Here is a 24,674-nt window from a genome sequence, read left to right on the forward strand (position 1 = left end):
GGTTTGGAGAGAGAGAGAGGGTTTGGAGAGAGAGAGAGAGAGGGTTTGGAGAGAGAGAGAGAGGGTTTGGAGAGAGAGTTAGAGGGTTTGGAGAGAGAGATAGAGAGAGGGTTTGGAGAGAGAGATAGAGAGAGGGTTTGGAGAGAGAGAGAGGGTTTGGAGAGAGAAAGAGAGGGTTTGGAGAGAGAGAGAGAGAGAGTTTGGAGAGAGAGGGTTTGGAGAGAGAGAGGGTTTGGAGAGAGAGAGGGTTTGGAGAGAGAGAGGGTTTGGAGAGAGCGAGAGAAATGGGGGGGGGGGATCAAATGAACAGGGGCAGGCCCACTCAGACGAAGGACAGATGGGTAGATTAAACAGAAATAATAAGAAGGAGAGAGAGAGAGAGAGAGAGAGAGAGAGATAAAGAAAGAAAGAAAGAAAGAAAGAAAGAAAGAAAGTAGATGTTGGTTATTCAGCAAAATTCCAGACATGTCCGGAGAGATATCCTCTTGAACAAGCAGCGGAGCTCACCTCATGGTGCTGAGCGCCAGGAGGCCGAAGAAGACTGTGTGTAACAGATTGTAGGCGACATCTGCCCGCATACAGATCGGCCGCTCCTCGAACCGGCCTTTTGGCGGCCGCCCGACCGCTGAAGAATCACTGAGAATAGGAAAAACATTGATGCATAATACATAAAAAAGGCGAAAGAGACATAAAGCAGATTATTCCGTTTGTCTTTCGCTCTCCTCCGAAAGGTTAACTGGCGTATATGAAATGAGCCTGTAATGATTAGCTTGTGGGAGGGTTGAGTGCCTGGGTGTCCAGACTGGGTTCTGATAACTGGAATCAGAACAGGACAAAACAAAAAGGATAGGAGCAGGATTCTCTCGCTCACATCAAACAGGGAAGGAACAACACAGTGATGACATGCTCAGATATTTACAGGGACTTAGGGAGAGGACTCAAGAGGATTGTTGTGATGCTGCCTGCCAACCACTACTATCAATATGTTGTAGTAGGTCTCCACACAGCTAGAGGATAACGAAACTGACAGCAGCGGCAGTCGAGCGGCTAAATCAAAGTTATATGTGCAAAGACTCCTACGGTGTCTCCTCCTCATCTACCTCCCCGTCAGTTGTGAAACTGTCCAAATAAAGCATATACAAATACAAAAAGGAGAGCCTCTTTACTAATTATTAATAAGAAGAAATAATGAATGACTAATTAAAAATAATTATTATGTGATAGATGTGTGGGGTTACCAACAAGCAACCTCTTGAACTCTACTCTCAGTTTTTTTTTTTTTGCCAGATAAGACAGGCCTCAGCATGACAGATGGTGAAGGAATTTAAGGAAACAGAATGAAGAAAATGAATGACAACACAACTAAATGTGGATAAGTATTGAAATAGCCACATGGGATTAAGGCTGAGAGCGCTTGGAAGCCAGGGACCCGTTCTGTCCGGGTCATGACTCAACCCATTTGTGGGCTGTGTCCGAACGTCATTCTCAGTCCACAGCTACAGAAGGAAATCTACCTTACCAGAGGTTGGCCAGTGTTAACAGCGCCAGCATCACCAGGAGCACAATCAGGGTGACGAGGTAAGGGTATGCCAGCAGAGTGCCAGCCAAGCGGTCAAACGTGTCCAAGGGAAGCAGCCCAAAGGCTTCCTCACACAGGTAAAGACTGGCATCGAAATCTCTGAGAGAGACAGAAAGACACACAGAGAGAGAGAGACAGGGAAAGAGAGAGAGACACACAGAGAGACAGAAATGGAGAGAGAGACAGGCAGAAAGAGAGACAGAAAGAGAGAGGGAGACACAGAAAGAGAGAGACACAGAAAGAGAGAGACACACAGAAAGAGAGAGAGAGACAGAAAGAGAGAGAGACACAGAAAGAGAGAGAGATATATTGGCAAGCTCTTATTACACTGTGCCTTTGAGAATTGACATAGCAGTTGTTTTGCCGCAGTTTGCTGAATACTTAATCTGAAATACCACAGCACATTTCCTCCGCGTGTATAAATAATATTTAATATGCGATCAATGAAAGGGGTTTTATCATCTCAGGATTCTACACTTGGTAAGTGTCAATTAGTGAATCACTTAAACCTGATGAAAGAAGTCAGTGCATTCTACCTGGTAGGCCCCAAGCCAAATTTGGACTTGATGAATTTAAAGATGTGTTCGTCAGATCGGAGCTGCAACGCTTGCTGTACAAACATGAAGACACACAAGGAAAATAGACAAAAGGTCAGGTTATGCATGTCTGAGTCAACATGAAACAGCCAGACATAAAAAAAATAAAAAAAACATTCCTTAGATGCAAGTTAACGTAATGTACATGACAGACACATAGTTATTCCCATGTAGGTTTCCGTTGCATGCTGCATTTTGAAACAGCTGGAAATACAGTACCCGTCAAAAGTTTGAACACACCTTCTCATTCGAGGGTTTTTCTTTGTTTTTACTATTTTCTACATTGTAGAATAACAGTGAAGACGTCAAAATCACGAAAAAGAAACACCAGGGATGCACGATATACCAGTGAAGATATATCGGAATCGGACGATATTAGCTAAAAATGCCAACGTCGGCTCAATGTCTATTCCAACGCCGATGTCAAAGCTGACATGCATACCTAGAAAACGTAGGTACATGATGCCACGTAAAATTTTGCGCTACACTTGCAACACCTAGCCCACAATGTCTGCCTTGTGGATCGAGCAGTCAACAAGTCGAGCAGTCATGTGAAAGAGTAAGAACATTTCAGAGAGACAACTCAAAGGCGAAATCCATTAACGCCAAGATAAAGGAATTCATTGCCCTTGACAATCAACCGTTCTCTGTCGTGGGTGATGTTGGCTTTCACACTAACGTTAACAAGTGCGCTATTTTTTTAGATGTTGCCCTACCGAAGTTACACAGTAATAGCGTCACTGCTATTAGCTTCACGACTGACATTTGGACCAGCGATATCAGCCACATGAGCATGCGGAGTCTGACATCACAGTGGTTGTCGAGGATTTCGTACTGAGGAAAGTCGTATTGCATGCTCATGAATGTGCTGGTTGTCATACCGCTGCTGCCATTTCAATAGCATTTGAGAACATGTTTGAAACCTGGAAACCTGAACACACCAGCTAGCTCCATTTGAACAACTGACTCGAGAAATAAGCTCATCAACTGCGCCTGCAGCAGACGTGATACCCTCTGTCATGGCATTGAAACGCCTGCTCAACAAAACTGGCGACACAGGATGTGAGCAAGCGATTTGGTGGTATTCTCTCTTTACTATGTTGCCACCATGCTCGGTGCTATGTACAAGGACCGCTACTTCGATGCAGACAAGAACACAGGGTTTACGTGAAATGTTACATACACAGTTGAACGAGATGGAAACGGACACAGTGACAGTGCGCACCAAGGAAGAGAGGCCACGGACAGACAGAGCTGAAACTTTACTGCTTGACATGTATGATGAAATCCTGGTTGAGAATGCAACGACTAAACAAATGAACAACAAAAAAGCACAAAAAGTAAGTGAAATAAATACTGTAGTTTTATTTTTTTTCACCCCTTTTCTCCCCAATTTTGTGGTATCCAATGGTAGTAGTTGTCTCGTCGCTGCAACTCCCATTCGGACTCGGGAGAGTACGAAGGTCGAGAGCCATGCGTCCTCCGAAACACAACCCAACCAAGCCGCACTGCTTCTTGACACAATACCCATCCAACCCGGAAGCCAGCAGCACCAATGTGTCGAAGGAAACACCGAACGTACACCTGGTGACCTGGTCAGCGTGCACTGCGCCTGCCCGCCACAGGAGTCGCTAGTCGCGCGATGAGACAAGGATATCCCTGAGTCTCCAAGTCGCGGCGAAAAATACTGTAGGTTTTGATTATGTTTTATTGGTAATGGGGACATACGTAAATGCCATTTTTTAAATTTCTGGTCAGTGTGGTGTGTGTGTAACCTTTATGTAACTTGGCAAGTCAGTTAAGAACAAATTCTTATTTACAATGACGGCCTACCCCGGCCAAACCCAGACGACGCTGGGCCAATTGTGCACCACCCTATGGGACTCCCAATCACGGCCAGATGTGATACAGCCTGGATTCGGACCAGGGACTGTTGTGATGCCTCTTGCACTGAGATGCAGTGCCTTAGACCACTGTGTCCATGTGTGTGTGTTAACTATTTAACTGTCCTAGAATGCTTAAAAGGCCGCTATTATTTTAACTATCAGGTTTTTTTTTTGCAAGGAAAATATTGGACATCGCTATTGGACAAAAATGTCATATCGGTGCATCACTAAATAACACATATCGAATCATGCAGTAACCAAAAAAGTGTTAAAACAAATCAAAATATATTTGAGATTCCTCAAAGTAGCCACCCTTTGCACTGATGACAGCTTTGCACACTCTTGGCATTCTCTCAACCAGCTTCATGAGATGCATTCCAGATGCACCTGGAATGCATTTAAATTAACATATGTGCCTTGTTAATTTGGGGAATTTCTTTCCTTCTTAATGCGTTTGAGACAATCAGTTGTGTTGTGACAAGGTAGGGGTGGTATACAGAAGATAGACCTATTTGGTAAAAGACCAAGTCCATAATATGGCAAGAACAGCTAAAATAAAGCAAAGAGAAACGACAATCCATCATTACCTGAAGACATGAAGGTCAATCAATATGGAACATTTCAAGAACTTTGAAAGTTTCTTCAAGTGCAGTTGCAAAAACCATCAAGCAATATGACGGAACTGGCTCTCGTGAGGACCGCCACAGGAAAGGAAGACAGAGTTACCTCTGCTGCAGAAGGTAAGTTCATTAGAGTTACCAGAAAATGCAGCCCAAATAAATGCTTCAGAGTTCAAGTAACAGACACATCTCAATATCAACTGTTCAGAGACTGTGTGAATCAGGCCTTCATGGTCAAATTGCTGCAAAGAAACCCCTACTAAAGGACACCAAGAAGAAGAAGAGACTTGCTTGGACCAAGAAACACGAGCAATGGACATTAGACCGGTGGAAATCTGTCCTTTGGTCTGATGTATCCAAATGTGAGATTTTTGGTTCCAACCGCCGTGTCTTTGCGAGACGCAGAGCAGGAGAATGGATGATCTCCGCATGTGTGGTTCCCACTGTGAAGCATGGAGGAAGAGGTGTGACGGTGTGGTGGTGCTTTGATGGTGACACTGTCAGTGACTTAACCAGTATGGCTCCCACAATATTCTGCAGTGATACGCCATCCCATCAGGTTTGTGCTTAGTGGGACTATCATTTACTTTACAACAGGACAATGACCCAACATACCTCCAGCCTGTGTAACGGCTATTTTACCAAGAAGGAGAGTGATGGAGTGCTGCATCAGATGACCTGGCCTCCACAATCACCTGACCTCAACCCAAATGAGACGGTTTGGGATGAGTTGGACCGCAGAGTGAAGGAAAAGCAGCCTATGTGGGAAGTCCTTCAAGACTGTTGGAAACTAATTCCAGGTGAAGCTGGTTGACAGAATGTTAAGAGTGTGTAAAGCTGTCATCATTGCAAAGGGTGGCTACTTTGAAGAATCTGAAATATATTTTGATTGGTCTTTTTTGGTTACTACATGAGTCCAAATGTGTTATTTCATAGTTTTGATGTCTTCATTATTATTCTACAATGTAGAAAAAACAAAGAAAACCCTTTGAATGAGTAGGCGTGTCCAAACTTTTGACTGGTACTGTAAATGTTTTCACGATGTCCTACGGATTCCTGTGTGCCTTTCTCCTGGCTTCTCCACAGCCCATAACACACATAGATGACTTGTTATTAATTCCTGGTGACAAGAGGAGCAGGATGTAGTACAAGTCTCAGGGCTCACCTTGGCTAAATAATTAATAGTGAATGTTAGTGCAAGGACGAGGACGGTGTGAAGGAGCAGCTTTCCCAGCCGCGCTGTGAGACCACCTGTCTTCAGCCCTCTCTCCATGGAACACAAGGCAAAAAGACAAAGAGCTTTCAAAAACACAAACAGCATATCAGTGCATCATGACCACAGATGTTGCACTTACTCTATACCAAGACTGTAAAATAAACCAGTCAAATCCCTGGGATTTGAAGAGGAACATACAGTATGTGCTTGGGCTCACCTGGAAGTGCTTGACAAAGAGAGCGGCCACAATGAAGCTGAGAGCCAGAGAGCCTAGGATCATGGAGTTACAGAACTGCAGCAGCCACACGGACAGCAGGCTGCTTACCTGGACTAGGTACAGGCAGGTCACCTGGAGAGAGGTACCGGTAATGTCATTTAGCAGGCTCTTTTATCCAAAGCGATGTGTGTATGCTCATATGAGCATACATTTTACGTATGGGTGGTCCTGGGAATAGAACCCACTACCCCTGGCGTTACGAGCACCCTGGTTTACCCACTGAGCTACAAAGTCCTCATCCTGGCTCGACCCTAACTAAAACGCTAAACTTAGCTTCATGTCCACATCCTGGCTCAACCCTAACTAAAACGCTAACCTTAGCTTCATGTCCACATCCTGGCTCAACCCTAACTAAAACGCTAACCTTAGGGTCGAGCCAGTATGTGGACGTGAAGCTAAGGTTAGCGTTTTAGTTAGGGTTGAGCCAGGATGTGGACATGAAGCTAACTAAAACGCTAACCTTAGCTTCATGTCCACATCCTGGCTCAACTGTTACCCTCAACCCTCAACCCAAACTACAAACACTAACCTCAACTGTAACTCTAGCCTCAAAGATTTGGCATGGGCCCTCAGATCCTCAAAAAGTTCTACAGCTGCACCACGACAGCATCTCGACTGGCTGCATCACCGCCTGGTATGGCAACTGCTTGGCATCCGCGCTACAGAGGGTAGTGTGTCAGGCCCAGTACATCACTAGGGCTGAGCTGTGTGCCATCCAGGACCTCTGTACCAGGCGGTGAAAGGCCCCAAAAATTGTCAAGACATAGACTGTTTTCTCTGCTACCGCATGGCAAGCGGTACCGGAGCGCCAAGTCAAAGACCAAAAGGCTCCTGAACAGCTTCTATCCGCAAATCACTGAATCGCTTGCACACTGGACTCTACCCACACAGTACACTGACAGTCCAACACACACACACACACACACACACACACTACATACGCTCACACATATTGACGACACACTCACAGATAGACACACTTTCACATACCCTGCTGCTACTATGGTTAATGTCTGCTACTACTACTTTTGATCTACCCTGATAACCTAGTCCCTTTGACCCCTATCTACATGTACATATTACCTCAATTACCTCGTACCCCTGCACAATGACTCGGTACCAGTACAATGACTCGGTACCAGTATACTATTACTCTGCACTGTAGGGAAAGGCCTCACAAATCAGCATTTCACAGAAAAATCTATGCCTGTGGTAGTTGGCGCATGTGACAAATAAAATTGTATTTGAACCAAAACCCTGAACCTAGCTTCATGTGCAGATCCCGGCTCAACTCTTAACCCTCAAGCCTTGATTGCTTGAGCTGCCATCCACAGCGAACGTGATCGCTCTAACATCATGCACAGGTCCTTAAATCTGTGACGGATTGAATCTCGGCCTAGGAACAAAATAATGCAACATATGTTTGGCTGAATGCTGTGATAGTAATGTGCATGATGAGAGAGGAATGATGTCACAGACCTGTTCTGTGGAGATGAGGTCCAGACAGTCCAGGGTGAAGATGATGAGAGCCTGAACCAGCAGGATGAACTGATTAAACTGCCAGGTGAGGCAGAAACACAACGTGGCCAGGAACATCAGCCACAACACCACCTTCTGCTCACAGGAAAGGAGTGGACAGAAGAACACAGATCCCATTAGAAATCAGCCACTTGACCTCAAAACAACTTCTAAGATTAGACACTTCATTCGATAGTGATTCATTGTCTATTTCCACAGATGTTCTCTTCATTCTCCTATTCTGGTCTAATTGTATGCGTGTAGAGAACAGAGGAGATGATGGTGTCCTCTGCTAGGCGAGTGTCTACCTGCTGGATGGGTTTGAGGTGAGGCCTCAGGTAGCAAGTGATGGCAGCTATCTGGAGGGCGAAGAAGGGCAGGGACCAGTTCTCCCTGAGCGAGATGGTGAACTCCACCCGCGTTGTGTCCACTCTGGAACACAATCACACACATGGAACACTCAAGACCACCACCATTTAAAATGTCCATTCAGATCTTAGGTTGAAGGGGGAATTTTAGGATTGGACTTGTGACAGCTTGCAGTAGGTCATCAAGTTTGTCCAGTAGCTACAATTGTATAAACTGTATGCCAGTCTGTTTCTGCTCTCTTGCCAAGTCCTTATGGACGTGTGTCATGTTTAGCTTGACAATGAAGTAGGCAAAAGCACCAACAGATCTGGGACCAGGCCAATACGTTTAGCCTTACAATGAATCATTAGTTGGGTGTGCATGGTGAGATGTATACCTGTTGAGGATGTACCAGACTCCAGTGAGAGCCCCTGCTAGCCAGGAACCACTGAGCAGCCAGCTGGTGATGAACAGGGCTATGACATACACCGCTTGGAGGGAAAACACTGTGTAGATATAGAAATACACTGGCTCCAGGTAGGCCTGAAACAAACACACACACACACCATGAAATAATGACCAATCATCTCATCAATCATCTCCATTATTATTTGAAATGCCTGGTTAGTAGACGTGGGCTCTCTGTGTTACCTGTATGGGTAGAATCCTATAGAGAACACCTAGAAACACCTCCTGATAGATGTTCATGCGTCGCAGGAGGTTGATGGTTCTCTTGGATTCAGTGGCATTATCATTGATGAGCTCTGAAAGACCTGATCACATACAGACAGAAATAAGGTTCTTTCTTAAGGTAACTGTCCCATGTTTCCAGATTTCTATGAATTATGACCTATAATTAATTACAATATAAGTGAAATAGTTCTCCTTCCAAAAACTGGTAATCATGTGTGTTAAAAGGCAGTTTTTTTTCTGTGTTGGAATGGTTTAGGTGAACAACAACAACAGAACAGAGCGGTGAGGAGGAGGAGCCTAAACGCGTCCGGAATCGACTTCACCATTAATTTTCTAGATTCAGGTTCAATCAAATGTCATTTTAAGCCTTGTTTTACTATTGGCAGCGATAGCTGATTTCAGGATTGGGTATCGACTCGCTCCAGTTAAATATTTGTCATCTGATGTATTCGTTTCAGTCTCTGAAATGTTCAAACTTTTTTTCCTGATATAATGGCATAAAAACTACAATCTGTGCTCTGAATTAGCCTAGTGCACATGGGCGCCCAGCTACAGTATATCTTGCCCCGAGCTCGTTTGCCCCGGTTTTCCCTGGCTAAACTAGCTGAACTACGCTACAACTTTAAAACTTCTTTGTTAGTTAGACGTACAATCATGTAACTAAGAAATTCGCTGGAAAGAAACTAGATTTTTTTTTAAAAATGGTTTTGTTGACTGGTTCGAGCAATCTGTTGTGTTGTAAGACAATGGTGGCGAAGGATATCATTGCTACTTAACACGGATCCAAGTTCAGTTTTGAGATCCACTGGCATCATTGGCATAGGGTTAGCTGGATGTTTCTGACTGGTCGTGGAACTGTGACAATGGGCAGCCTCTCCCTGCTTAACTCGTTGGGATATGTAGTGATTTTGCCAACGCAGCCAGATATGTACACAGTCTTACACCCTTAACCTTTTTTAAACTGACTATCGTATTTGTTGATTAAATCTGACTTTATTGGTATAATGAGTAATCCAGGAATGTAAAAAGTTAATTGACACGAGAAAACTAGAGAAAACTGCAACTACAGAGTGCCAATGGCTACAATGAATGGCTAAATTACTTCCAGACACGAACGGCCAGCGGAGCTCCTCCTCTTCCTCACTACTTTATTGTGTAGGCGAGTAACCGGTCATTAAAAATATTAACGCGAATAGACAACTGATTGGCCAGCTCATCCTCCTCAGGAGGATGTCATCATCCTTTATGAGGAAATAGCAAGCTTAAAAAAAATACAAAAATGTAAACGGTCTTTAACTTTTAAAAAGTGAGATTTTCCCTGGACACTTACTTTAAACTTTCTGTGACTGGTCCACTTTCAGTATATAGAGTAATACAGCCACTCATTCAACCTAAACAGACTAACTTCTCCAGAGTTATAGGGTGTGAGATACTAATTCCACATTTGCGTGACAATTTTGAAAAAACGGTGACATCACTCTGATCTCATATTAACTCTGCTGAGTTGTGATGCCGGGATAAGATCACGCTAACTTGGGCAGATGGAATCATGTAAACAAAGTGTGATCATGTTTCCAGTCTGCTGGGCTAGAGCGTTATTGAATCACGTTTGGTATGGGCAAACAGTACCTCGAAAATAGCAACAAAAGATCTGAGGTTTCGCTCCAGGCCTTTGATTAGAGCCAGGCAAAATGACTGCGCTATATCCATGCATAAATACAACAGCACCCATCCTGAGAGGTGCTGTTAAAAGATCAAGTATGACAGGTCACTTACAATGCCATAGTTTTTTTTATTTTCTTCATTGTCTCCCTTTTAACTAGCTTTGTTACCATGGTTACATAACAAGCCATTGGTCAAATACCTCCCTCATTACATAATGATGAAGGGACACAACCAGACAGACAAGTGGACCGAGGGGTATTTCAATGCCCTCTGTCTCGCTATTTTTAAGGACCTCTCTTTTGGCAAATGCTTGCATAATTCAAATACATTTATTTAATGAGGGCGAAAAGATGACTGTCCAGAGTTTACAAGAGAAGGAAATGTTTTAAAAGTGAATGGGCTCATTTCCAGGGCATTGAGTTCTGAAAGAGCACTTGTGGCCATAAAAGGTTATGATTCTCAGTAGCCTCTGTGCTCTTTCCCCTGAGATGACTAGTAGAATAACCTGATGGGATTGTGGGAGTAGGGGGGCTAGCCTATATCTACTGTGAGTAGATTGTCATTGTACCATACCTTGCTGTATGGAGGGAGCTCTCAACATCTGTTTATAGTACGAGTAGTACAGGCCACATTCTGTCCGAAAGGAGATTTCACGCTCAACTTCCTGAAATATAAGTAGAGATGAAAATACATTTACAAAACATAAAAACCAGACAAAAAACAAAGATGAGTTCTCCATATGAACAACCGGTACAGTGCATTGAAAGTACTCAGACCCATTGAATTTTTCCACATTTTGTTACGTTACAGCCTTATTCTAAAATTGATTAAATATTTTTTTCCCCTCAACAATCTACACCCCATAATGACAAAGCAAAAACATGTTTTTGTGCAAATGTATACATTTTCTAAACTGAAATATCACATGTGCATAAGTATTCAGACCCTTTACTCAGTACTTTGTTGAAGCACCTTTGGCAGCGATTACAGCCTTGAGTCTTCTTGGGTATGACGCTACGTTTTTGCCCCACTGTATATTCAATCTCTCCCTATCCCAGTCTGTTGTCCCCACATGCTTCTTCCCTGATCCTCAACACTCGTGCTCCCTCCTGTACTCCCTGTTCACCCATGACTGCGTGGCCAAGCACGCCTCCAACTCAATCATCAAGTTTGCAGATGACACAACAGTAGTATGCTTAATTACCAACAATGATGAGACAGCCTACAGGGAGGAGGTGAGGGCTCTGGGAGTCTGGTGCCAGGAAAATAACTACTCACTCAACGTCAACAAAACTAAGGAGATGATCGTGGACTTCAGGAAACAGCAGAGGGAGCACCCCCCTATCCACATCGATGGGACCACAGTGGAGAAGGTGGAAAGCTTCAAGTTCCTCGGCGTACACAACACTGACAAACTGAAATGGTCCACCCACACAGACAGTGTGGTGAAGAAGGAGCAACAGCGCCTTTTCAACCTCAGGAGGCTGAATACATTTGTCTTAACACCTAAAACCCCCAAAATATTTACAGATGCACAATTGAGAGCATCCTGTCGGGCTGTATCACCGCCTGGTACGGCAACTGCACCGCCCACAACCGCAAAGCTCCCCAGAGGATGGTGTGGTCTGCCCAACGCATTACCGGGGGCAAACCTCCCACCCTCCAGGACACCTACAGCACCCGATGCCATAGGAAGGCCAAAAAGATCATCAAGGACATCAACCACCCGAGCCACTGCCTGTTCACCCCGCTATCATCCAGAAGGCGAGGTCAGTACAGGTGCATCAAAGCTGGGACTGAGAGACTGAGAAACAGCTTCCATCTCAAGGCCATCAGACTGCTTAACAGCCATCACTAGCACATCAGAGGCGGCTGCCTATAGACATAGACACTGGCCATTTTTAGAAATGGATCACTAGACACTTTAATAATGTTTCCGTATCTAGCATTAATCATTACTCATCTCATATGTGTAAACTGCACTCCACACTTGTGATGCACTAGTGATATTACATTTTTGTCCAATACAGATATCCAATATTTTCCTTGACAAAAAAAACCACGATACGATAACCAATATTTTTAATTTTAGCGGCCTTTTAAGCATTCTAGTACAGTTAAATAGTTAAAACATACACACGGACACTGCATCGCAGTGCAAGAGGCGTCAATACAGTCCCTGGATCGAATCCAGGTTATATCACACCCGGCCGTGATTGGAAGACATAGGCCGGTGCACAATTGGCCCAGTGTAGTCTGGGTTTGGCTGGGGTAGGCCATCATTGTAAATAAGAATTTGTTCTTAACTGACTTGCCAAGTTAAATAAACAGTTACACACACACCAAAAAGTGATTTTGTTGGGATTTACATATGTCCCCATTACCAGTAAAACATAATCAAAACCTACTTTCACTTACTTGCTGTGCTGTTTCATTGTTCATTAGTTCAGTCATTTCATTCTCAACCAGGATTTCATCATACATGTCAAGCAGTAAAGTTTCAGCTCTGTCTGTCCGTGGCCTCTCTTCCTTGGTGCGCACTGTCACTGTGTCCGTTTCCATCTCGTTCAACTGTGTATGTAACATTTCACGTAAACCATGTTTCCTGTCTGCATCGAAGTAACATAGCATAAAGCAGGGTGGTGACACAGTAAAGAGAGAATACCACCAAATCGCTTACTCACAGCCTGTGTCAGCCGTTTTGTTGAGCAGGCGTTTCAAAGCCATGACAGAGGGCATCACGTCTGCTGCAGGCACAGTTGAGGAGCTTATTTCTCGAGTCAGTTGTTTGAATGGACCTAGCTGGTGTGTTCAGGTTTCACACATGTTCTCAAATGCCATTGAAATGGCAGCAGCGGTATGACAACCAGTACATTCATGAGCATGCAATACGACTTTCCTCAGTACGAAATCCTCGACGATCCATTGTGCTGTCAGACTCAGCATGCTCATGGGTTTGATCTCGCTGGTCCAAATGTCAGTCGTGAAGCTAATAGCAGTGACACTATTACTGTGCAACTCCTGTAGGGCAACATCTGAAAAATAGCACACTTGGTAGTGTGTACCGCTGCGAAACCACCATCGCCCACGACAGAGAACGGTTGATTGTCAAGGGCAATGAATTCCATTATCTTGGCGTTAATGGATTTCGCCTTTGAGTTACTCTTTCAAATGACTGCTCGACTTGTTGACTGCTCGATCCACAAGGCAGACATTGTGGGCTAGGTCAGGAATGCTGTGTTGAACGTGTACCGCAAAATTAAACTAGACATCGTTAAACTAGACATCGGGCCAATGCCGATGTTGTCATTTTTAGCTAATATCGGCCGATTCTGATATGTTCACCAATATATCGTGCATCCCTGCTCCAAACTATTTTATGGTATCTTAGTCACTTTTAAACTGTGTTTACATACTGCATCACCCATCTCATTGTACAGTTGAAGTCGGAAGTTTACATACAATTACAGTCATTAAAACCCTTTTTTCAACCATTCCACAAATTTCTTATTAACAAACTATAGTTTTGGCAAGTAGGTTAGGACATCTACTTTGCGCATGAGACAAGTAATTTTTCCAACTATTCTTTTCAGACATATTATTTCACTTATAATTCACTCTATCACAATTCCAGTGGGACAGAAGTTTACATAAAATAAGTTGACTGTGCCTTTAAACAGCTTGGAAAATTCCAGAAAATTATGTCATGGCTTAAGAAGCTTCTGATTGACTCAAGTGATGTCAATTAGCCTATTGGAGGTGTACCTGTGGATATATTTCAAGGCCTACCTTCAAACTCAGTGCCTCTTTGCTTGACATCATGGGGAAATCAAAGGAAATCAGCCCCAAAAATTTGTAGACCTCCACAAGTCTGGTTCACCCTTGGGAGCAATTTCCAAACACCTGAAGATACCACATTCATCTGTACAAACAATAGTATGCAAGTATAAACACCATGTGACCACGCAGCCGTCATACCGCTCAGGAAGGAGACGCGTTCTGTCTCCTAGAGATGAACGTACTTTGGTGCGAAAAGTGCAAATCATTCCCAGAACAACAGCAAAGGACATTGTGAAGATGCTGGAGGAAACGGGTACACAAGTATCTATATCCACAGTAAAATGAGTCCTATATCAACATAACCTGAAAGGCCACTCAGCAAGGAAGAAGCCACTGCTCCAAAACCGCCATAAAAAAACCAGACTACGGTTTGTAACTGCACACAGGGACAAAGATCGTACTTTTTGGAGAAATGTCCTCTGGTCGGATGAAACAAAAATAGAACTGTTTGGCCATCATGACCATCGTTATGGGGGTGTGCTCTGCTGCAGGAGGGACTGGTGCACTTCACAAAATAGATGGCTTCATGAGGGAGGAAAATTGTGTGGATATATTGAAGCAACATCTCAAGACATCAGTCAGGAAGTTAAAGCTTGGTCGCAAATGGGTCTTCCAAATGGACAATGACCCCAAGCATACTTCCAAAGTTGTGTCAAAATGGCTTAAGGACAGCAAAGTCAGGGTATTGGAGTGGCCATCACAAAGCCCTGACCTCAATCCCATAGAAAATGTGTGGGCAAAACTGAAAAAGCATGTGTGAGCAAGGAGGCCTACAAACCTGACTCAGTTACACCAGCTCTGTCAGGAGGAATCAGACAAAATTCTCCCAACTTATTGTGGGAAGCTTGTGGAAGGCTACCCGAAACCTCACTTCTGACTTCAACTGTTTATACTGTATTGTATTGTATACTACACCACTGACTGTTAAACAGCCATCTCCAGCACATCAGAGGCTGCTGCCTATAGACATAGATTAGGAATCACTGGCCACTTTAAGGAAATTAAATACTAGCCATTTTAATAATGTTTCCGTATCTTGCATTCTACAGTATCTTAGTCACTTTAATTGTATTTAAATATTGCATCACCCATCTCATATGTAAATACTGTATTCTATACTATGCCACTGTATCTTAGTCCAGTGCTGCTCTGACATATATGTACATATTCTTAATCCATTCCTTACTTAGATGTGCGTGTTTTTTGGAATATGTTGTGAAACTATTAGATATTACTTGTTAGATATTACTTGGACTGTCGGAGCTAGAAGCACAAGCATTTCACTACACCAGCCATAACATCTGCTAGACATGTATATGTGACCAATACATTTGATTTGATTCTTGACATTAGCAGAGCACAGCTTACCTTGAGGTGAGAGAACCACAGAAGGTTCTCGTGTAAAGAGTAAACACACCAGGCATGAGCCAGCCCAGTTAGCACAGCCAAAACCAACCCTGCTGCCATAACAACAGTCTGCCAAGGCCACAGAGGTGGAATGCTCAGACGGTACCAATTCTGGGAATCTCTCCCAGAGTCTTCCCTTTCACTGACCCTTAAACCCCCACGTGCTTCAACACAACTTTCAGCAGACATATCATATTGAGAGATGTCCCAGGAACGCTCCAGCTTGCTCGGTCCTCTCTTGCGTATTTCCATGTCTGGATGCAGGGTTGCTCATGCAGGTCTTGCTTCTAACATCCAGCAGTCACTCACTGATGAGAAAGTACCCAGGCGGAGTCATGATTAGAACCTCTCCATGTGACCATGGCTTACTTCCAAGCTCACTCCTCTCATGGTCCAGCAAACAGTCTGAAAAAAACAAAAACTGGCCCCTCACTCCGTTTCTGTTTTCCCAGTCGATCTTTTTTAACTGCCCAATCTCAGTCTAATAACCAGTTGATGGAAAAAAAGAAAAGAAAGCAATCACATTGGTTTTACAAGGCCATTAAAAAAGGCTTTAAAAGCAAAACAATCTGAAGCAAACAGGGACCAGCTCGGTCAGTGTTCTGGAAGACAACTGAAATCGCCGGATAGGGAAGGCGAATCAACTCACAACCACAACTGGTGACCTCTCGGCACATCTATTAAAAAAGAGAGAGAGAGAGGAAAAAGCCATAGACAAAAAGCCTGGAACATCGTTTGGAAAACCATATGTCAGACCGCTTAAGTAGTTCTAAAAGTGGAGTGAGCGAGAGAAGTGGTCAGAAATAAGTGTCGGTAGGTGCTATAACTGTCATGGACATGACTTAACACGGGGTGAATTTAGTAGGCCCGGATGCAGCTGCTTCTCTGTGAACAGCGATGTCCCATAGGAAATAACTAAGAGACATGTCTGCCTTTCAGACACGCTACTGTAACATTCAGTCAACGCTGAGCCAAAACAGACCCAACATGCGGACGGTGCTTGAAAACAATATGGAATCATTCAATTCGGTCTCTTTCAAAACAAGCAGACTCCCAAAACAGAGCAGACATGACCGGCATTCTCCCGTGCAGCCCTCAAGTCACAATAGATTAACTGCAACAAACAATCACCACTGACTCCAAGACAAGGAAATTCATATTCAGCATGTTTTGCTGCACTCAGTCCCCACTTGATTCAGTCAAGAGACATTGTTCCTGAGGATAGCTGATGAAACATAAGGAGAGCATTGCTTATTCCAGTCATGGTCATCTCTACCCGAAGTCAGAACTAAAGCATGAATCATATAAGGTAGTACCGGTAGTCATAGGATACCACTGTTCAGTGTTGTTGCTTTTTCCACAGTGTGGATTTAAAATCTCTTAGAAAACCACGACTAGAATTGCATTAACAGGCATCAGGCATCACACACACACACACACACACACTTTTCTGGGAAACTGCTAGGCTCACAATGTGCAGTGATGTCACCCTCTTGAACACTGTGTTAAATAAACACACAGAGTTTGAATACAGGGGAGTCGCTACTGCCAGCTCTGTAAAGTTACCCGCATTTATTATAAATGAGAACATCTGTCTACCTTCTCTACGTTCACAGAGAGACAGAGGCAGAGAAGGGGGGAAAAAAACACAACACAAAGACAAAGAAACAGAATAGAATCAAATATGTGCATCCACGCAGGTTAGCTCAATTAGGTGTGAGCTTTGATATCCATGACACACTCGCAAATTATTCACAACCTGGATGAGTGGGCCGAGTTGTGCTGTGCATTTGTGTGGGAGGTATACACCTGGACTCTCAAAGAGAAAACACAGCACCGTGAGGGGAAAAAAACAACTATCAACTACCACTGCTCCTGACAAAATCAACACCCGGGAATTATTGAGGAGGGAGGCCTGACAAGAAGCTCAAAATGTGGTCCATTTAATGACGTCCCAGACTACAGGAAAGGCACTTCACGTCAGACTGAACATGATATAATATCTTTGGGCTGAATCACATGTTCTTTTTAACTGTTCTGGAAGGCTCAGGGTGGATTCGGTAACAACCGCTGGCTTGAATTTCAGGACTTTGGTTATAAAAGAGCTGAAAAACAATCTGTTTAGAAAGACGTGGAGAACCAATCCGTCTGTTTCACCTTGAGGTGTTTATGACTTCAGGAAATCCAACAAAGGAAATAGATCATAACTCACGATATGTCATACTAGTTACACGTAATCAAGATCTCTTCCTTTCTATACCCTATTCATTATTGCCAACAACTTGACGACATGATTCCAACATGTGAAATTGACGAGGGGTGGGGTGCAGGACAGTCAAGTAACAATGGTGATACAGTGAGGTCATCTGTGGGGATTCTCACCTTAATGTTGGAAAACCACAGGTCATTTTCATGGAGCGTAGCCACATAGATGCATGACAGCATGCCAAGACTAATTCCCACAGTCCAACCTATGGCAACCCACAGCACTGTCCTCCATGTCCATACGCCTGAAGAGAGAATAATATAACACAAAACAATATTCATGTCTCCATTGATAGCCTATGAATCTTTTGGCTAAACAAGGTTCTCATATGTATGCATTATGAGGCAACTATAAGCATCTTACGTTGACCAATGTGACACCATGCCTAACAGGATGTTAGGGATGACCAAGGAGGAAACAAGAGATACTGAGATAGGGTGCAAAAAGAAAATGTAGGGGTTTTATTTATCAAATGTGCAAAATACAAATTATGACTAGAGAAAATAAACCAAAGTGCTTTAATAAAGACAACATTGATTAATTAATTGAAATGAAAAAAAAAACAGACTGTCCTAATGTCTCAACTTTTAAAAAACAAACAGATCTAAGGTGCAGGAACAGAACGTACATACGTCACCTGAAAAGAAGCGGTTTGACAGAGTGGCCAGCGCCATTCACTTTCAATTCACATCATCATGATATAAAGTGGGAATGTACTGATCAGATGTTAAATACATAGTTATTTTAGCGTTAGCCGTACGCAACAACAAAAAAATCAATTAATGAAAAGGTACTTTGCTATTTTAACACGTCAAGGGGGAAAAAAAATGTTCCTCTGCGGTGAATAGAGGGGTGGCATTTCCCAACGCCCCTCCAGAAACATACTTCAGCGTCGGAATTCCGCTCGGACCTCCTTTACCAGAACACAGCCGGCATCCATGATGCGCAGACATGGCCCCGGTGACGAGAGACACGGCAGTAAACAAGACATTATATAGAACTTTTACTGTTTGCTCATAAATGGTTAAATTAAAAGTTAGATGGAGTTAAGTATACAAGTGACTGTTACCACGTACAACTATGAAGCATGCATTCAACATAGAGAAACGATGATATCAAACGGCAAGATTGTATTTCCGCAATAAAGTTATGTACGGGATATAAGAAAACAAAAAGCAAAGGGTCACGTCCTCATTTCTAGATTATGTGTATCGCTAGTGTGTATATGTGACTGGGGTCATTGTGCTGCTAACAGCGTAGCTTCCTCCACTGTCTGACTGCCCCATACTGGGCTCGAACCAGTGATCCACGGCTACGCAACACGTGACCACCCTCCTTGACAACATTCAAATGGGTTGCGCCCCCTAAAAAAGGTACCAATTGGATGGCTTCGTCCGCAACATTTCAAGCTAGCTGCAGAGTGAGTTTACGGTACACTCTTAACTCCATTACACTCACCGAGGGATGGGTATCGCTAAGATTTTAACGGTATTACTACTCTTACCGATACCGCTTATCGATCCGGTACTTTAACGGTATTCTTATTGGTTATTTTTGTTATTTCTTACGGGGAGAAAAACTAAACAAATTAAGAACAGAATTAACATTGTTTTGCTTTATTTTATGAAATGTAAAATGAATAAGATTTTTTTTTTTTTTTACAGCAAAAGAAACCGCAATGTTTTGAACAAATCACTATTATAGACTAATGTTGTGATGATGGAAATGTAAAGCAAATTAGATAAAAAATATTTTCCTGCAAAAGAAAATACAGTGGTTTAGAGCAACACGGGTGGGGCATGCAGGTGGGCTGCAAAATGACTAACAGTTCTTAGCAGTTCTTCTGGAGAAAGATCAACATATTTGCCTTCTCTGGCAGAAGTCGGGACCTCTCCTGGCTCATTGTGTTCCCTGCAGTCGAAAATACACTCTCGCTAGGGGTGGAGGAGGCTTGAGCACAGAGGTAGCTTGTTGCAATGTTTGTGAGGAGGGGCAGAGTAGCTCTCTTCTCCCACCACCACATCACAGGATCTTCAGCCATGGGAACGGGAGGCAGGCCTTCGTAGAGCTCCACCTCTAGGTCAACACGCTCGCTGAGGTTGAGGGACGAGGTGTCCTGTTGGATCGTCAACCTCAACTCCCTGTCCTCCTGTGAGAACAGCTCCTCCAAGGCACTCCTTGTTTTGTACAATGGAGGTCTCCTCCATTTCCTCTCCTTCACTCCTCCTCCTGTTGCAGGTGCTCTGTGTGACTGCTCCGGCTCCTCTGACAGCCCTGGTGTTGCTCCTTGTCACTTTGGCCTCAACAGATGCCTTCCTCAGCCTGCCCCAGGTGGCGTCACTCAACGACCTCCCTTTAAATCTGGGGTCCATTGATGTGGCCTCATGCAGGAAGGCTTGAATGTCCTCATCCTGATAGCGCTCTGGGAGGTTCTCCCACACCTTCTCTTTGATGGTTGCCACAAACGTTGTATCTTCACGCTTCACAGTGAATTGCTCTTCAAGTTTTTCGAGGATGGGTATGATCTGTCCAGAGGTGGCATTCTTTTCACATGTCACACACACAGTGTGGATGTATAGAGGATTCTCATGAGCTGGACAAACTCCTCAGCCTTATGGAAGTCCTCGTCCTTCAGACGGTCCAGGTTGTCCTTGGTCATTGCCTTTTGCAGTCGTGGGTCCAAGGCTGCTGCGTGGATCGCTGGATACTGCTCCATGAATCTCTCTATCATTAGATAGAGTTCCATCTGGACTTGACATCAAGGATGAGTGCGTGCTGCGGAAGGCCTGAAACAACAACAAAAAACAACATACATTTCATTACCGCACACTTGGATATTGAATTAAATTGTTAAATGTGGGAATTTCAAAATAATACTTTAATAGATTGAACTGGCTTCTTACCAAGGAGCTGCTGTTTTGGACATTGAGGATCTCTTGAACCACACGACCACTGCTCTGATTCGAGCTGCCCATTTATCGATGGAAGTCACTTTGTAGATGTTCTGTGCTGCCAGATTCAATGTGTGTGCAAAGCATCCTATTGTTAGAAAGTATAGCCTCTTGATGGCAACATCCATATTGCCAGCATTATCAACAGTCAAAGCTACAATCTTGCTTGGCTCTACCACAAACTCATCCAGAATGTCTGAGATCTCCTCTGTCACTACTTCACCAGTTTGCGATTTGTACAATGCCCTGGTGTGGAGGACCTTCTGTTTTACACTGCCCTGGCTTGTGTAGTGTACTGTAACAGTGAGAAAGTGGTCCTGACAGAGGCTGGTCTACCCTTCTGATGTGATGGCCAGCTTCGGCACATCCTTCAGCTCATACCAGGTAAGAATTAACGTGTCACTGAGGTAACTCCTGGAGGGAGGGGTATATTTGGGGTTGAGTGCATTGCTCATCTCTCTACAGTAAAAGAAAAAGATAGTTTTCATGTGTTGAATTATTGTGTTGTTGTGTATTGTATTGTTGAGTGATGGGACTAACATACAACCCTTTTACACTACTATATCCTAAAAAGAAATACAACTCAATATAAACCGACAGACTGTTCCCTAAAGCCCTTGGACTCCACTGTTGAAAAGGGGTGTAGGCTTTTCACTAAGAACTTGATCATGTCTAGGTGGCACTCATTCACCCTCTCCTCAGTCATCCTCCCACTAGCTGCCAGCGTGAAGGGGCTTTGGGCTTGTCTTTGGCTTGGACCAGTGGTATTAGAGGGAGGAGTGGTTTGGTTCATTGTAGCTGCAACTTTAACGTTCATAAATTCAATCAGCTGTCTAATGGTTCCTTCTGATCACGAACCCATGTTCGCATAATCTAGTTAACTATGTGTGTGGGCTCTAGGCTGCTAGCATACATACCTAACGTAGATCGGGCAACGAGAGATGAACTACGAGCTAGGCAGTCGAAAAGTGTGCATTTCTCTGCCTGTACACGATGCACTTTCGATAGATGTTTGGAAAGATTGCTCGTGTTTCCGCCCTTACAAGCAAAAAAGTATTGTTGCAACGAGCATTGTCAGCATCGACTCTGGTGAAGAGTAACCACACTTTTGGACATCGTCACTAATTAAGAGCAGGGTCTTTCTGGTGTGTGTGTGCGCGTGCTGTAGTCTGTGAGAGAGAGATCTCTCTTCTGGATTGGGAATAGCGAAAATGCCTCATAAACAAATGTCTTAATCTTATTGCAAATTAGAAATGGTTGATGAGATAAAATGTGTAAGATAACGTTTACGTAGCAATAATAAACAGGAAATGTATCTTCTTAAATTTCTCCAGTACCGAAAGCAGAACCAATAATGTCAGAGCTTATCGATACTATAGTCTTTCATAAGGTACACGGTAAGGGGCCCCGTTTAATACCAGGTTTCAGTACCCATCCCTACACTCACCCGCACTCACCCCTTCTAAACCGTCCTTCTTGACAACGCTCCAATGGGTTGAGCCACCCAAATACCAATTGGATGGCTCCATCCGCGAACATTTCAAGATAGATGTGGAGTGAGCTCATTGTATGTTTTTAACTCCATTACGTATTGTTTAAAGTGAGCGTTAAGGTGCATATGTGCTATCTGTAAAGCAGTTTATTTTTTACTGTGTAACACGCGGTGCGGCTGTCACACAGGGATTGGTCCAATATGTTGATGTGAATACTGAGCATGACACTAACCGTCTGAAGTCCTCTCTAGGGGCTCTGCTGAAGGGTAGAACCTCTGGTTCAGGACCTCTGGACCAGGCTCCTTACTTCCTTTGCTGCCCTTCCTCTGCCTAAGGGCAGTCATGGTGGCTCACTGAAAAAGGAGGGGCAGCTATTAGTCTTCCACACAAGATAGGGACCTACACACACACACACACCCTGCCAAGGACCTCAACTCCTCCACTGAGTTGAGAGCAGACTAGATTTTTCTGACTCCGATTCTCTAATCGATATGCGCCGATTCATAAACATGTTTCACTGTTAAACCCTTACCGTGTACCTATGCATATCCTCTGCTGTTGAATGCCTTTCTTTGTTTGCTGAAATCCATACTTTTTAATAAACCGTTAATCAAATACAAATCACAGACTGTTTCCTCATTGCTGTTGCTCTAAGATGGCAACTCAGCGCGAATGCACACCTGCCAATTGAATCTCAACAAGGAAACAAGGCTGTAGTTGTATTTGATTAACATTTTACTCAAAAGTATGGACTTCAGCAAACAAAGAGGCACACAGAGGACAAACATGGGTACACAGTAAGTGTTTAACAATTTACAGACACACACACGAGAGAGAGTAGAAAGTACATTTAAATGCATAAGAAGTAACCATCCATTCACACACATTTAGAAAATGACCAGTTAAAACAACATCCAAGTGTGATGCTGCTTGACTGAGGCGGTATGTGCCTCCATCAGTTGGCTATTGTCCCATTGTATTACATCCTATATAGGTTAAGGAATTGGAATCATAATGGACACGAACAGTATAATGCAAAGCATCTTTCGTATTTACCATGTGTCATTGTATAGGTGCCATTGACTTCATTTGAACAGCAAAGAGCAATGTTTTCACCGTTACCTCATGGGACAGACTGCACATCAACGTGTCCCCTGATGTCATCAAATAGTGACTGACTGTCTATCGAAAGTGTGTCGCGTCTCCATCATCCTATGCTACCATTACAGTTTTGCAAAAAGAAAAACAACTAAACACAAACACATTTTTTTTTTGTGGTAACCCATGAAAAAACCGCAAACAAACTACACAATTGTCTCTTGCTTTTCATTCATTCGCTGTTTTCATTCATCACACAGGCCTGGGTTGCAGCGGCATTTCCTACTCACGCCGCTGCTAGAATGTCATGAAATATCAGAACGCATCACTCGCTAATCTCGGTCTCTTCGAATGGACAGCCTCAGTATCGGTTTCATGCTCGGTCGATAGTGAATGTCGTTTTTGATAGCAACAAAAAATGATTTGATTACACTTGTTCATACATTTATGCCTCACCCTCGACAGCGCTTGCAATCCCTTATCGGATGTCCAAAGGTTTCTCCTCTCTCCCTCCCACCGACACTCGATACATGCGTAGAGTCTCTAGTTCAGTCGTGTAAAGGCTTGAAACAATGTAGCACATTTTCAGACCCCGCGCCTTCTATGCCACCCACCACGAGAAAAAAATGATATTTGGTTAATATGCAGAGATGAAAAACTGATACTTTTTAATGTATAAATTAATAAATAAATGAATATGAATAATTCTGGTCCTACAAAAATCGACTCATAGAACACACAATAGCACAGCGCCACACGTCGAATTGCTTATTATTATCCTGAATGTCATCATCAATTATAGAAAGACAGCAACTCACACAATTGTAAACACTTAGGCTACATTCTGGATGTATAAAATGTACCACCACCACTATCAGCTTCCGGGGAAGTTTGGTGACACCTATTCATTCAAGGGGTTTTCTTTATTTTTACTATTTTCTACATTGTAGAATAATAGTGAAGACATCAGAAATATTATATAACACATATGGAATCATGTAGTTACCAAAAAAGTGTTAAACAAATCTAAATATATTTTATATTTGTAATTCTTCAAAGTATCCACCCTTTGCTTTGATGACTGCTTTGCACACTCTTGGCATACCCTCAACCAGCTTCACCTGGAATGCTTTTCCAACTGTCTTGAAGGAGTTCCCACATATGCTGAGCACTTGTTGACTGCTTTTCCTTCACTATGTGGTCCGACTCATCCCAAACCAT

At 43.4% G+C, this 24,674-nt stretch overlaps 1 protein-coding gene across 5 annotated transcripts in view; it reads right to left on the minus strand.

The window, feature by feature from the left end:
* Window positions 1-24,194, minus strand: part of LOC110526249 (dpy-19 like C-mannosyltransferase 3) — a 35,652-nt gene extending 11,458 nt beyond the window's left edge. Inside the window, exons 1-13 of one of the 5 annotated variants that reach the window (XM_021607053.2) lie at window positions 23,897-24,194; window positions 22,588-22,708; window positions 18,028-18,155; window positions 10,972-11,062; window positions 8,692-8,813; window positions 8,438-8,583; window positions 8,001-8,124; window positions 7,654-7,788; window positions 6,115-6,246; window positions 5,847-5,948; window positions 2,116-2,189; window positions 1,520-1,678; window positions 508-636 (exon numbers count right to left, since the gene is read on the minus strand). In XM_021607053.2, coding sequence (XP_021462728.2) covers window positions 508-636; window positions 1,520-1,678; window positions 2,116-2,189; window positions 5,847-5,948; window positions 6,115-6,246; window positions 7,654-7,788; window positions 8,001-8,124; window positions 8,438-8,583; window positions 8,692-8,813; window positions 10,972-11,062; window positions 18,028-18,155; window positions 22,588-22,699 — 1,454 coding nt within the window. In that variant the 5' untranslated portion in view covers window positions 22,700-22,708; window positions 23,897-24,194. Of the gene's footprint in view, window positions 1-507; window positions 637-1,519; window positions 1,679-2,115; window positions 2,190-5,846; window positions 5,949-6,114; window positions 6,247-7,653; window positions 7,789-8,000; window positions 8,125-8,437; window positions 8,584-8,691; window positions 8,814-10,971; window positions 11,063-15,606; window positions 16,200-18,027; window positions 18,156-22,587; window positions 22,709-23,411; window positions 23,859-23,896 lie in introns of those variants that run through there. The other 4 variants (XM_021607052.2, XM_036980611.1, XM_036980610.1 and 1 more) reach the window with 4 other exon arrangements.
* Window positions 24,195-24,674: the final 480 nt, after the last annotated feature.

Source organism: Oncorhynchus mykiss, chromosome 6, assembly GCF_013265735.2.
Source record: "Oncorhynchus mykiss isolate Arlee chromosome 6, USDA_OmykA_1.1, whole genome shotgun sequence".
Classification (NCBI taxonomy): domain Eukaryota; kingdom Metazoa; phylum Chordata; class Actinopteri; order Salmoniformes; family Salmonidae; genus Oncorhynchus; species Oncorhynchus mykiss.